General features: G+C 46.6%; 1 protein-coding gene across 1 annotated transcript in view; it reads left to right on the top strand.

The window, feature by feature from the left end:
* LOC126439053 (fibrillin-2-like) overlaps positions 1-15459 on the top strand; it is a 194513-nt gene that overhangs the window by 65307 nt on the left and 113747 nt on the right. Inside the window, exons 6-8 of the mRNA XM_050090553.1 lie at positions 2033-4882; positions 8054-8112; positions 8155-8377. Coding sequence (XP_049946510.1) covers positions 2033-4882; positions 8054-8112; positions 8155-8377 — 3132 coding nt within the window. The remainder of the gene's footprint in view (positions 1-2032; positions 4883-8053; positions 8113-8154; positions 8378-15459) is intronic.

The raw sequence follows: 15459 nt of genomic DNA, 5'->3' as shown, positions 1-15459 counted from the left end.
AGCAGTTCTGAGGCATCAGGTATCCTGCTGAAACACCCATATCGTATGTCACTGTTCAAAGTGCCGTCAATGCGAACAAGAGGTGGCCTAGACGTGTAACCAATCGCACCCCATACCATCTCGCCGGGTGATACGCCAGTTGGCGATGACGAATAAACGATTCCAATGTGCGTTCACCGCGATGTCGCCAAACACGGATGCGACCATCATGATGCTGTAAACAGAACCTGGATTCATCCGAAAAATGACGTTTTGCCATTTGTGGATCCAGGTTCGTCGTTGAGTACACCGTCGCAGGCGTTCCTGTCTGTGATGCAGCGTCAGGGGTAACCGCAGCCATGGTCTCCGAGCTGATAGTCCATGCTGCTGCAAACGTCGGCGAACTGTTCGTGCAGATGGTTGTTGTCTTTCAAACGTTCCCATCTGTTGACTGAGGGATCGGGACGTGGCTGCGCGATCCGTTACAGCCTTGTGGATAAGATGCCCGTCATCTCGACTGCTAGTGATACGAGGCCGTTTGGATCCACCACGGAGTTCCGTATTAACCTTCAGAACCCACCGATTCCATATTCTGCTAACAGTCATTGGATCTCGACCAACGCGAGCAGCAATGTCGCGATACGATAAACCGCAATCGCGATAGCCTACAATTCGACCTTTATCAAAGTCAGAAACGTGATGGTAAGCATTTCTCCTCCTTAGACGAGGCATCACACAAACGTTTCACCAGGCAACGCCGGTCGACTGCTGTTTGTGTATGAGAAATCCGTTGGAAACTTTCATCGTGTCAGCACGTTGTAGGTGTCGCCACCGGTGCCAACCTTGTGTGAATGCTCTGAAAAGCTAATCATTTGCATATCACATATAATCTCAACTGTGCAGCTTTCGTCAGTATGTAAAATAATGACATATTTCCAATATTTTAAAATCATTACGATTGGGTATGTAGTAGGAGCGTTGAGGATTTTTTCACTCCTATCATACTCTGACACGGCCGTGCGCCAAGAAACGTTGTGCGCTGTTGATAGTGACGGAGAAGTCGAAATTAGTATAGCCAATAAATAAAATTTGTGTAAGCATTGAATGAATTAATCCTTATACCCAAGGATGACGTTCGCCCGCCAGGGTAGCCGAGAGGGGTAACGCGCTGCTTCCGGCCTCTGATCGAATCCGCCTGGCGGATTAACGACGAGGGCGGTGTGCCGGCCAGTCTGGATGTGGTTTTTAGGCGGTTTTCCACATCCCGCTAGGTGAATACAGGCCTGGTCCTCACGTTGCGCATCAGTTACACGCGTCGCAGGCATTTGACCCATGTCCGCACTCTCTCACGATTTACACTACACACAGACAGTTGCGGTTCACTGCTTCCGTCCTGGGGGGTACGGGGTGGTGGCAGGAAGGGCATCCGGCCATCCGTAAAACCTAACATTGCCAAATCCGTTAAAAAGCCGAGCGGTTCTAGGCGCTGCAGTCTGGAACCGCGCGATCGCTACGGTCGCAGGTTCGAATCCTGCCTCGGTCATGGATGTTTGTGATGTCCTTAGGTTAGTTAGGTTTAAGTAGTTCTAAGTTCTAGGGGACTGCTGACTTCAGAAGTTGAGTCCCATAGTGCTCAGAGCCATTTGAACCATTGTGAACCAAATCCGTTGTAATTACGCCGACCCTGCGATCGCTGCGGGACTATAGCATAAACGAAAAAAGAAGGCACGTTTCGAACGCACGAAGCCTATCAGCTACTTTATTATTTCTCAACATTAGGTACCGCCGCCATGGCAACACTGAACACTGTTCTACAGTCCCCATGCAATTTTTACTTTCCAAATCCTTAGGTGATTTCTAAGAATCCTTGATGGTACTTGCAGTTAGGGCGATAATTTTTTGACCGCCACAGAATAGTTTACTCTAACCGTGCCCACCCGAAAATGTTGCGAAGACCTCCCAGACTGATTAACGGCTTTACTGAAGATGTTTATTCGTGACTGTTGTAAGAGCGTTACGCTTACCGAGCGCTAGTATACTGCCGTTGTTACAGGTAGACGGCGGGTCGTGCTCGCACGAGTGCAGCAACAGCGAGGGCAGCTTCTCGTGCTCGTGCCCGGCCGGCTTCGTGCTCGGCTCGGACGAGCGCACCTGCCGTGACGTGGACGAGTGCGAGTCCGGGGAGGCGCGCTGTGCGCAGGACTGCCTCAACACCATCGGCAGCTTCAGCTGCGACTGCGCCGACGGCTTCCGGCTGGCCGACGACCAGCGCTCCTGCAGGGACGTCGACGAGTGCTCCGCTGACGAGGATGTCTTCCCCGGAGAGACGCGCTGCTCCCACCGCTGCGTCAACACGGAAGGCTCTTTCAGCTGCCATTGCCCTGCAGGGTTCGCTCTCGGAGAAGACTCCAGAACGTGTAATGACCTCGACGAGTGCCTCGGTGAGCACAACTGTTCCCACGAGTGTATCAATGAAGAAGGTAGCTATAGATGTGGATGTCCCGACGGACAGCTGCTCAAAAGGGATCGTAGAACATGTGAACTGGAGGAAAACTGTTTCAGTAAGATGGACGATGGCTCTGGCAGACTGTGTACGCAAGAGTGTGTGGGGGACGACGGGGATATTATCTGCAAGTGTCCACCTGGATACGTTCTTTCAGACGGTGAAAGCAGGTGTGATGACGTAGATGAGTGTGCGGGCGAGGCGAAAGACGTTTGTTCCCACAACTGCACCAACATTCCAGGAGGTTTCGTGTGTATTTGTCCAGAAGGATATATCTTGTCAAAGGACCACAGAACGTGCGTAGATGACGATGAATGTGACAGCAACGAAACGGAGCTAGGTTGTTCTCACGGCTGTGTCAACACCGAAGGCAGTTTCCGATGCACGTGTCCGGCTGGTTTCGTGCTGGACAGCGATTTGTTGAACTGTAAGGACATAGACGAGTGCTCCGAGTTCGAACGCAATGAAAATGCCTCTAGATGCTCCCACGCGTGTGTTAACGATCCTGGCAGCTTCCACTGCACTTGTCCTCCGGGCCTGATACTCGGCGGCGACTTATTGTCTTGCAAGGACATAGACGAATGCATGGATCTCGAGGGCAGTGGGGCAGGAGTTGTCTGCGAACACGGCTGCGTTAACGAGCACGGCAGCTTCAGGTGCACGTGTTTTAAAGGATTCGCACTTGCTGATGACAAACGGAGTTGCGAAGACGTAGACGAGTGCGCAGATGGCAATGCTCACGGTTGCTCTCATATTTGTGCTAATACTGCTGGGAGCTACCAGTGCAAGTGTCCAGCAGGGTACTACGTGGGCGACGACAACAAAACATGCGAGGATATTGACGAATGTAATGAAGAGAGCGGGGAAATTGTCTGCTTACACTCGTGTATTAATTTGCCTGGGAGCTACAAGTGTTCGTGCCCAATGGGGTACCACCTTCAACGTGACACGGGAGTCTGCGAAGATATAGACGAGTGCGAGGCGTACAAGAAAATAGGAGCAGACGATGGTTGCAGCCACGACTGTAAGAATGTGCCAGGGTCCTATAAGTGCGAATGTCCAGCCGGATTTACCCTGTCTCGCAATCTACGCACTTGCGAAGACATTGATGAATGCAACAACTTCATAAATAATCCCTGCTCCCACGAGTGCAAAAATTTGCCCGGAAGTTTCTTATGCTTGTGTCCAGAAGGGTACAATCTTAAAAGCGATCTTATAACATGCGAGGATATAGATGAGTGTATCGCGAAAGACGAGAATGGGACGTCGTTCGTAGATTGTTCACACGGCTGCGTCAACGAACCGGGGACGTATCGTTGTACATGTCCAGATGGTTTCGAACTGGATGACGACGAAGAAACTTGCGTAGACATCGACGAATGCGATTATGATTTTCCAGTGTGTACATGTAATGAAGAGAGCAGCGAAGTTAACTGCTTAAGTTCGTGTGTTAACATACCTGGGAGTTACATGTGTTCGTGTCCTTACGGGTACCACCTACAACGCGACACGGGAACCTGTGAAGATATAGACGAATGCGCAGCGTATGAGAAAATAGGAGCAGACGATGGCTGCAGCCACGACTGTAAGAATGTGCCTGGCTCCTATAAGTGCGATTGTCCCGCCGGACTTAAACTGTCTCGCAATCGACGCACATGTGAAGACATAGACGAATGCAACAACGGAAATAATCCCTGTTCCCACGAGTGCGAAAACTTGCAGGGAAGCTACTTATGCGTGTGTCCGGAAGGGTACACCCTTAAAAGCGATCGTAGAACTTGCGAAGACATAGACGAGTGTATCGCGAAGGACGAGAATGGGACGTCGTTCGTAGACTGTTCACACGGCTGCGTCAATGAACCTGGGAGATATCGTTGTACGTGTCCAGACGGCTTTGAATTGGATGACGATGAAGAGACCTGCATAGACATCGATGAATGCCATCGTAATATTTCAGGGTGTACACATGACTGCAGGAATCTGCCTGGGAGTTTCAAGTGTGACTGTGCTCCAGGATTCTTTCTGTTGAACGATCAAAAATCTTGCGATAATTTTGACGAATGTGCTTTGAATGACGAAGGTCATTCGTATGCTAGTTGTTCTCATAACTGTACCAATCTGGCAAACAGCTTCTTTTGTAGCTGCCCTGAGGGATACGTCCTTAATAAACATGACTCAAGGACGTGTATTGATTCTGATATTTGTCGAACCAACGAAAACAAGACTTTGTGTTCGCACTTATGCGTAAGTCTTGACGGGAGCTACAAGTGTGCTTGTCCTGAAGGGATGGTTTTGGACAGTGATCAAAGCACGTGCATCGACGAGAAAGAATGTGCTGTGCCGGGCGACGAACTGGACGAGGGCTACGAACGATGCTGGAGGCAGTGCGGCGATTCAGAGGTAAGTACTGGTAGAGAGTGTTAACATACAACGTAACCTTGCTAAACTGCAATCTTTTGCCGGTTTAATTGAAACATCTGACCGCCTGACTATTACACGGAGATATAAACACTATGTGTACCCGACTCTAACGGAAATCGGCAAATATGATAAACATGATTACATTTTCGAAAATAATGGATGAACTCTTCAAGCAAGTGAATAATGCGTTGGTCCAACTCAGGCCTATGTGCAAGCAGTTATTGGGCTTGGTATTGAATAATATAGCTGTTGGATGTCGTCCTGAGGGATATACTGCAAAATTCTGTGCAAATGGAGTGTTAGATCGTCGAAATCCTGAGCTGGTTGAAGGCCTCTGCCCTTAATGCTCCAAACGTTCTCAACTGGGGATAGATCCGGCGACGTTTGGTGGCCAAGACAGGGTTTGGCAAGTACGAAGATAAGCAATAAAAATTCTCGTCGTGTGCGGGCGGCCATTATCTTGTTGAATTTTAAAATCAAGATGGCTTGCCATGAAGGGCATCAACTGTGCTGTAAGGGAGCCGCGTTTGACAACCATAGACGTCCTGCTACGAAAAGAAATGGCACTCCAGACCATCGCTCCTAGCTGTCGAGCCATATGGCGACATTCAAGTTAGTATGCAACCTCTGTCTGGGGCGTCTCCACCCATGTCATCAGCCTGTAATCTCACTGGATGGAGTAGTCTTCAGTGATGAAATCCGCTTCGACCTGAGCCTTGATGACCAGTGGTGATGTGACTGTAGACGTCCCGGACAGCAGTGGAAGAGAGAAGCTAATTGAGTCCTCGATTATTGTTGGATGTGTTCCAGTCTCTGTCTTCCTCTACATTTTATACCCTCTACAGTTCCTCTGGTACCAAGAAGCTATTAAAGAAATGTCTGATATGCTTTTGTTTTTAATTTTCATTGATTTTACGTTTTTTCGTGAAACTGGATTTTCTAGCGCTGTATGGCAAATTTGTATTTCCTTTATTTTTGCTGCAGTATCCCTTTGTTCCACGTTACAAATCAACGATTTTCGAATAAAATTGGGGGTAAACATTGACTATTTTAATTTTGCTATAAATACTGCTTATTTTTAAGTAACAGAAAGGAGGATAACTATGTGGAGGAATCTTTTCCACAGGTTACCTGGCCATTTATATATCCTCGCCCAGTTTCTAGATGGTCCACCGCTTTCAGTTTCTAGAGGAATCAAGAAAGCCACTGATCGCATACGCGAACAAATAGGTCGAAATGGACTAACACACAATAGTTATGCAACACACTTAAGGTACATGTAAAGCAGTTAAAATCTTATATATATATATATATATATATATATATATATATATATATATATATAGCTGAATTTATACTGCACTTGTAGGCACGTTAAAGTTACATTGTTATAACATAAGTATTTTTCATAAACGTTGACATGGCAGAAACAGAAATACAAAAAAAAGTGTTCGTAATTTCGTCCCTCATAAAAATTCTCAAAGGTACAATTAATTTAAATGCATTTTCCCACTCTAACATAGCAAGCCAAAAAAAGTTCAAATGGCTCCAAGCACTATGAGACTTAACATCTGAGGTCATCAGTCCCCTAGACTTAGAGCTACTTAAACCTAACTAACCTAAGGACATCACACACAACCATGCCCGAGGCAGGATTCGAACTGCGACAGTAGCAGCAGCGCGGTTCCGGACTGAGGCACCTAGTACCATAGCAAGGCACTTACACCATTAAAAATCACTTGAAGACCAAGAATGAACACTGTTTTAAGTTCGTTTCTTTTGTGTCACATATGAATTTGTATGTCTACGTAGACGAAGAGCATGTTTCGCAATCACAGTCTAAGCACTTCGAATCCATTTTTCTTCGCTTGCTGCTTCCCATACCAAACAAATAAAGTAATATTTAAAAATAGCAAATAAAACTAGTATAAGTTCGAAATTTCGTCTCTGGGAAGAAAACAGAATATGCACGGGGACGAAATGACGAAAATCCACAGCAACATAGGCGGAACTATTGGCTACAGCGACTACACACGACTGAAATATATTCCAGTATTTGAACACTAATATTCAACACTCTGGCAAACGTAGGTTGTTAATTTGACTGCTACACTAATTCACCTCAGCATCAAAAATTAAATTCCCTCTTACACACAAGCTACACGTTCCCGACACAAAAAACTTTCTCAACAAAACAATGGGCTCAGGTCAGCATGCACGATCAGTTAAACATTTGTTACCAACTGTGGAACCGAAAATCCGCAGGGGAACAAACTTACCAACAGGGCCGATAATATACCGGGTGATCAAAAAGTCAGTATAAATTTGAAAACAGAATAAATCACAGAATAATGTAGATAGAGAGGTACAAATTGATAGACATGCTTGGAATGACATGGGGTTTTATTAGAACCAAAAAAATACAAAAGTTCAAAAAATGTCCGACAGATGGCGCTTCATCTGATCTGAATAGCAATAAATAGCATAACAAAGTAAGACAAAGCAAAGATGACGTTCTTTACAGGAAATACTCAATGTGTCCACCATCATTCCTCAACAATGGCTGTAGTCGAGGAATAATGTTGTGAACAGCACTGTAAATCATGTCCGTAGTTATGGTGAGGCATTGGCGTCGGATGTTGTCTTTCAGCATAGCTAGAGATGTCGGTCGATCACGATACGCTTGCGACTTCAGGTAATCCCAAAGCCAATAATCGCACGGACTGAGGTCTGGGGACCTGGGAGGCCAAGCATGACGGAAGTGATGTCTGAGCACACGATCATCACCAAACGAGGCGCGCAAGAGATCTTTCACGCGTCTGGCAATATGGGGTGGAGCGCCATCCTGCATAAACATCGTACGTTCCAGCAGCTGTTTATCAGCCAGGCTGGAGATGATGCGATTCTGTAACATATCGGCGTACCTCTCACCCGTGACGGTAGCAGTTACTGACGTTTTGCTGTCCAGCGCCATCTGTCGGACATTTTGTGAACTTTGTTTTTTTTTCAGTTCTAATAAAACTCCATGTCATTCCAAGCATGTGTGTCAATTTTTACCTCTCTATCTTCATTATTCCGTGGTTTAAGTTTTCAAATTTATACTGACTTTTTGATCACGCGGTACATGTCCCTTTCATGTGGATCGCGCAGGGCCAGCTGGTGCACTGCGAGTGCAGCGACGGCTACCGGTGGGACGGCGAGGCGCGGCAGTGCACGGACGTGGACGAGTGCGCGCCGGGCGGCGTGGGCAGGCAGCGCTGCTCCCACGAGTGCGTGAACCGGCCGGGCGGCTACGCGTGCCGCTGCCCCGCAGGCCTGCAGCTGACGCACGACGGTCACGCATGCCTCCCCACGGGCTGCCTGCACCACAACGGCGGCTGCTCGCACCTCTGCGCCGACACCGACCTCGGGGTGCAGTGCTACTGTCCGCCGGGCTACCGCCTGCTCGAGGACGACCACAAGACCTGCGTCGAGGTCAGTTGCTCTTCTCTTCCTCTGTAGTAGGCTGTCCCCTAGTCTCGTTCCTAGCGGATTTAGCCTTTTTCAGTAAAATGCAACACTCTTTTTCTCAAAGCGGATTCCTTTTGTTCAGGATTCCCGTACACCATACTATTCCCCACTCTTTTGGCTACAAAACCCTGTTTTCCACCATAATCTTGTTTCAACGCGAAGACCCCCATAATACCACTCTACAGGTCGACTTCTGAGCCGTCTTGCCGCATCAATAACCTCTCCAACATCCATATACCTCTTTCCGCGGGTTGCGTCCTTCATTGGGCCAAACAGATGCAAGTAGGAACGTGCGATACCCAGGTTGAAAGATGGATGAGGATGAACAGTTCAGTGAAGTTCTGTGAGCTCATATCGACAGCGCAGACTTCGGTGACACCTTGTATTGTCATGGAGAAAGACAAGTCCATTTGCATTTTTCTGGCGATGAGCACGCTTACGTCGTTTCTTTATATAGCACAATATACTTCAGAGTTGATCGTCGCACTATGAGGGAGGAAATCAGAATAATCCCTTCAGAGATCCAGAAAACCAGCATAACTTTGCCGGCTGAGGGTGCGGCCTTTAACATCAAAAAATGGTTCAAATGGTTCTGAGCACTATGGGACTTAACAGCTGAGGTCATCAGTCCCCTAGAACTTAGAACTACTTCAACCTAACCAAGCTAAGGACATCACACACATCCATGCCCGGGGCAGGATTCCAACCTGCGACCGTAGCGGTCTCGTGGTTCCAGAATGAAGCGCCTAGAACCGCTCGGCCACTACGGCCAGCGGCTTTGAACTCTTTCTTCATACGGGAGGTGGTGTGGCGCCACTTGATGGACTGCCGTTTTGTTTCCCGTTCGAAGTGATGAACCCATGTTTCTTCACCTGTGACAAAAATGGTGACGATCAAACTCGTAACGCTCAAGTATCTCCTCACAGATGGTCCTTCGTTGCTCCGTACGGTGTTGGTCAGACTGCGAGTTACCCAGAAGGCATACGCTATTGAGTGCACCAACTGTTGGACGAGAGTGTCATCACTATCAACAGACACGTCCAGTTGTGCAGCGAGGTGTTTGACTGTGAACCGTCGATCACCTCGCATGAAAGTGTCCGCACTTTCCATCATTACGGGAGGCACATTTGTATTCGGTCCGCCCCCGGTAGCCGAGTGGCTAGCGCGACAGAATGTGAATCCTAAGGGCCCGGGTTCGATTCCCGGATGGGTCGGAGATTTTCTCCGCTCAGGGACTGGGTGTTGTGGTGTGAAAATCATCATCATTTCACCCCCTTCGACGCAGAAGTCGCCGAAGTGGCGTCATATCGAAAGACTTTCACCCGGCGAACGGTCTACCCGACGGGAAGCCCCAGTCACACGACAGTTATTATCCGTGTGCGGCCAGCCGGCACGCGGAAGATCGGACAGGTTTGCGGGACCTTTTGCGCTGATGACACACGCCTCTCCCAACGGCTCACCGTGCTTTTAAGTTTGTTTTATTTTGGTCTCCGTAGACCTCTCACAAGCTCCTATGAATATTTGTGATGCTCTGGGTTTTCTTGCCAAAAGAAGCACGAGGTCAGCTCCCTGCGTGGAACGCACCTCCGTTACAGACGTCGTTTTGCAAGGTACGCACACCGCTGTTACCTATTGGAACTTCATGAAACTATAGGGCCTGAAGCGGGAATAATCCACGATGTCCCACAACAAATTCCGCGAAATTTCCCGGGGAAAAAGTTCGTTGAATTACTTACTTAGCGTCTCTCGTACCATTCTCCTTGTACCTGTACACTTCCCTCGCTTACAGCTGAGACCTTTTCTATGTCTGATAACAGTCGCATTTCTGACGGTACGGAAAAGGACGATCAGGTACAACCAGCTCTGGGGAAGCCGAATAGCAGCAGAAGATTTATTAAAGAGATTCTGGGAAAAATAAACACAACTCCAAAAGTAAAAAAAAAGTACAAGACGCTAGTGCGAGGAAATCTACTCGTAGGATATATTTCCAGGCTTTGCAGTTGTTATCAAGTAACTGTTACCACAGACACGAACGAATGAGAAAATTTGCTGTTGCGTACGCAACAGGTCGGTTTATCTCGTACGGCACAAGAACAGAGATGTTCTGGGCATTTAAGTGTGTCTCCTTGTAAGATAGACGACGAGATTTTTGAAAAATCCTACTTGGTAAGTTTAGATAACATGCATTCCAAAATGACTGTGCAACCACTTGGCGCAGAGTATGTGGACGATATTGCAGTTCCTACGTTGATAAGAAGACCGAAGCAAAGTTCCTTCTGACATGCATCCATGCCCGAAAGGACATTGCATCGTTCTTCTTAGCAACAGAAGCTTTGAAATATCCTATTTATTCACCATTACCAGGCAGCGATTATCAATAAAAATGTCCCCTTGCGAACAGGAATTACACTACTGGCCATTAAAACTCTGCACCACGAAGATAACGTGCTACAGGCGCGAAATTTAAACGACAGGAAGAAGATGCTGTGATATGCAAATGATAAGCTTTTCACAGCATTCACACAAGGTTGGCGACTGTAGCGACACCTACAACGTGCTGACATGAGGAAAGTTTCCAATCGATTTCTCCGACACAAACAGCAGTTGACCGACGTTGCCTGGTGAAATGTTGTTGTGATGCCTCGTGTAAGGAGGAGAAATGCGTACCACCACATTTCCGACTTTGATAAAGGTCGGATTGTGGCCTATCGCGATTGCGGTTTATCGTATCGTGACATTGCTGTTCGCGTTGGTCGAGATCCAATGACTGTTAGCAGAATAAGGAATAGGTGGGTTCAGGAGGGTAATACGGAACGCCGTGCTGGATCCCAACGGCCTCGTATCGAGTCGAGATGACAGCCATCTTATGGCTGCAACGGATCGTGCAGCCACGTCTCGATCCCTGAGTCAACAGATGGGGACGTTTGCAAGACAACAACCATCTGCACCAACAGTTCGACGACGTTTGCAGCAGCATGGACTATCAACACGAAGACCATGGCTGCGGTTACCATTGACGCTGCATCACAGACAGGAGCGCCTGCGATGGTGTACTCAACGACGAACCTGGGTGCACGAATGGCAAAACGTCATCTTTCAGATGAATCCAGGTTCTGTTTACAGTATCATGACGGTCGCATCCGTGTTTGGCGACATCGTGGTGAACGCACATTGGAAGTGTTTATTCGTCATCTCCATACTGGCGTATCACCCGGCGTGATGGTATGGGGTGCCATTGGTTACACGTCTCCATCACCTCTTCTTCGCATTTACGGAACTTTGAACAGTGGACGTTACATTTCAGATGTGTTACGACCCGTGGCTCTACCGTTCATTCGATCCCTGCAAAACCCTACATTTCAGCAGGATAATGCACGACCGCATGTTGCAGGTCCTGTACAGGCCTTTCTGGTTACAGAAAATGTTCGACTGCTGCCCTGGCCAGCACATTCTCCAGATCTCTCACCAATTGAAAACGTCTGGTCAATGGTGGCCGAGCAACTGGCTCGTCGCTATACGCCAGTCACTACTCTTGATGAACTGTGGTTTCGTGTTGAAGCTGCATGGTGAACGCGCCATCGAAGCTCTGTTTGACCCCATGCCCAGGCGTATCAAGGTCGTTATTACGGCCAGAGGTGGTTGTTCTGGGTACTGATTTCTCAGGATCTATTGACCCAAATTGCGTGAAAATGTAATCACATGTCAGTTCTCCAATGATTACCCATTTATCATCTGCATTCCTTCTTGGTGTAGCAATTTTAATGGCCAGTAGTGTACATAACGTGTGTACGAGTACAATTTGTGACGCGGAAACTATGACGTATGGAAGTCTGGGTCTGCTCCTACGGCCGTTAACAGATAGCAAAAGCTAATGATATGAGTATCTGCGTAAAGCAAGAAATCCAGGTTGGAGTCCCGGTCCGGCACAAATTTTCATTGTCGTCATTCCCTTATACAGCTGGCTGTTGTTCATATTCCCGTATGCGAATTCTTTTAATGTATTTCATAGTTTACATCTCGAAGTGATTATAATAATAAGGTAAGAGATATTATGGCACATAAAGCCATTTTTCCTCTTTCATTAAGAGAATGGAATAGGAAAGAAAATCCATAATAATATTACGGTGTGTCCTTCACACTGTCTGCTCGGTGGCCTGCGGTATACAAGGTGACCCAGGAAGAATGGTCGATATTCAGGGATAAGACAGGAACGCTCATTTGAAGCAAAAATCTTTGTATGTGCATGTGCTCTGTACCCGTGGTCTAGGGGTAGCGTCTTTGATTCATAATCAAAACGTCTTCGGTCACGGGTTCGATCCCCGCCACTGCCTAGATTTTGATAAATAATCAGCATTGTCGGCCGAAGACTTCCGGCATAAGAAGTCAGCCTCATTCTGCCAACGGTCTTGTGAAAGAGGGCGGAGGGGCGGATAGAGGTTCAGGGCACTCTCTTGTCCTGGGGGTGGTAAATTGCCCCTAAAGGGCACTGCATTAAAGACACGTAACGTGTATCCACAGGACATGTGGCCTGTAATTGAAGAAGTGTCATGATGATCTCTCCATTGGCGAAAGATTCCGGAATAGTCCCCCATTAGGATCTCCGGGAGGGGACTGCCAAGGGGGAGGTTACCATGAGAAAAAGATTGAATAATCTACGAAACAATAACGTTCTACGAGTCGGAGCGTGGAATGTCAGAAGCTTGAACGTGGCAGGGAAACTAGAAAATTTGAAAAGGGAAATGCAAAGGCTCAATCTAGATACAGTAGGGGTCAGTGAAGTGAAGTGGAAGGAAGACAAGGATTTCTGGTCAGATGAGTATCGGGTAATATCAACAGCAGCAGAAAATGGTATAACAGGTGTAGGATTCGTTATGGATAGGAAGGTAGGGCAGAGGGTGTGTTACTGTGAACAGTTCAGTGACCAGGTTGTTCTAATCAGAATCGACAGCAGACCAACACCGACAACGATAGTTCAGGTATACATGCCGACGTCGCAAGCTGAAGATGAACAGATAGAGAAAGTGTATGAAGATATTGAAAGGGTAATGCAGTATGTAAAGGGGGACGAAAATCTAATAGTCATGGGCGACTGGAATGCAGTTGTAGGGGAAGGAGTAGAAGAAAATGTTACAGGAGAATACGGGCTTGGGACAAGTAATGAAAGAGGAGAAAGGCTAATTGAGTTCTGTAACAAGTTTCAACTAGTAATAGCGAATACCCTGTTCAAGAATCACAAGAGGAGGAGGTATACTTGGAAATGGCCGGGAGATACGGGAAGATTTCAATTAGATTACATCATGGTCAGACAGAGATTCCGAAATGAGATACTGGATTGTAAGACGTACCCAGGAGCAGATATAGACTCAGATCCCAATATAGTAGTGATGAAGGGTAAGCTGAAGTTCAAGACATTAGTCAGGAAGAATCAATACGCAAAGAAGTGGGATACGGAAGTACTAAGGAATGACGAGATACGTTTGAAGTTCCTTAACGCTGTGGATACAGCAATAAGGAATAGCGCAGTAGGCAGTACAGTTGAAGAGGAATGGACATCTCTAAAAAGGGCCACCACAGAAGTTGGGAGGGAAAACATAGGCACAAAGAAGGTAGCTGCGAAGAAACCGTGGGTAACAGAAGAAATACTTCAGTTGATTGATGAAAGGAGGAAGTACAAACATGTTCCGCGAAAATCAGGGATACAGAAATACAAGTCGCTGAGGAATGAAATAAATAGGAAGTGCAGGGAAGCTAAGACGAAATGGCTGCAGGAAAAATGTGAAGACATCGAAAAAGATATGATTGTCGGATGGACAGACTCAGCATACAGGAAAGTCAAAACAACCTTTGGTGACATTAAAAGCAACGGTGGTAACATTAAGAGTGCAACGGGAATTCCATTGTTAAATGCAGAGGAGAGAGCAGATAGGTGGAAAGAATACATTGAAAGCCTCTATGAGGGTGAAGATTTGTCTGGTGTGATAGAAGAAGAAACAGGAGTCGATTTAGAAGAGATAGGGGATCCAGTATTAGAATCGGAATTTAAAAGATCTTTGGAGGTCTTACGGTCAAATAAGGCAGAAGGGATAGATAACATTCCATCAGAATTTCTAAAATCATTGGGGGAAGTGGCAACAAAACGACTATTCACGTTGGTGTGTAGAACATATGAGTCTGGCGATATACCATCTGACTTTCGGAAAAGCATCATCCACACAATTCCGAAGACGGCAAGAGCTGACAAGTGCGAGAATTATCGCACAATCAGATTAACAGCTCATGCATCGAAGCTGCTTACAAGAATAATATACAGAAGAATGGAAAAGAAAATTGAGAATGCGCTAGGTGACGATCAGTTTGGCTTTAGGAAAAGTAAAGGGACGAGAGAGGCAATTCTGACGTTACGGCTAATAATGGAAGCAAGGCTAAAGAAAAATAAAGACACTTTCATAGGCTTTGTCGACCTGGAAAAAGCGTTCGACAGTATAAAATGGTGCAAGCTGTTCGAGATTCTGAAAAAAGTAGGGGTAAGCTATAGGGAGAGACGGGTCATATACAATATGTACAACAACCTAGAGGGATTAATAAGAGTGGACGATCAAGAACGAAGTGCTCGTATTACGAAGGGTGTAAGATAAGGCTGTAGCCTTTCGCCCCTACTCTTCAATCTGTACATCGAGGAAGCAATGATGGAAATAAAAGAAAGGTTCATGAGTGGAATTAAAATACGAGGTGAAAGGATATCAATGATACGATTCGCTGATGACATTGCTATCTTGAGTGAAAGTGAAGAAGAATTAAATGATCTGCTGAACGGAATGAACAGTCTAATGAGTACACAGTATGGTTTGAGAGTAAATCGGAGAAAGACGAAGGTAATGAGAAGTAGTAGAAATGAGAACAGCGAGAAACTTAACATCAGGGTTGATGGTCACGAAGTCAATGAAGTTAAGGAATTCTGCTACCTAGGCAGTAAAATAACCAATGACGGACGGAGCAAGGAGGACATCAAAAGCAGACTCGCTATGGCGAAAAAGGCATTTCTGGCC

This window comes from Schistocerca serialis, chromosome 1 (genome assembly GCF_023864345.2).
Source record: "Schistocerca serialis cubense isolate TAMUIC-IGC-003099 chromosome 1, iqSchSeri2.2, whole genome shotgun sequence".
Classification (NCBI taxonomy): domain Eukaryota; kingdom Metazoa; phylum Arthropoda; class Insecta; order Orthoptera; family Acrididae; genus Schistocerca; species Schistocerca serialis.
This window is presented reverse-complemented; position numbering and strand designations above follow the sequence as displayed.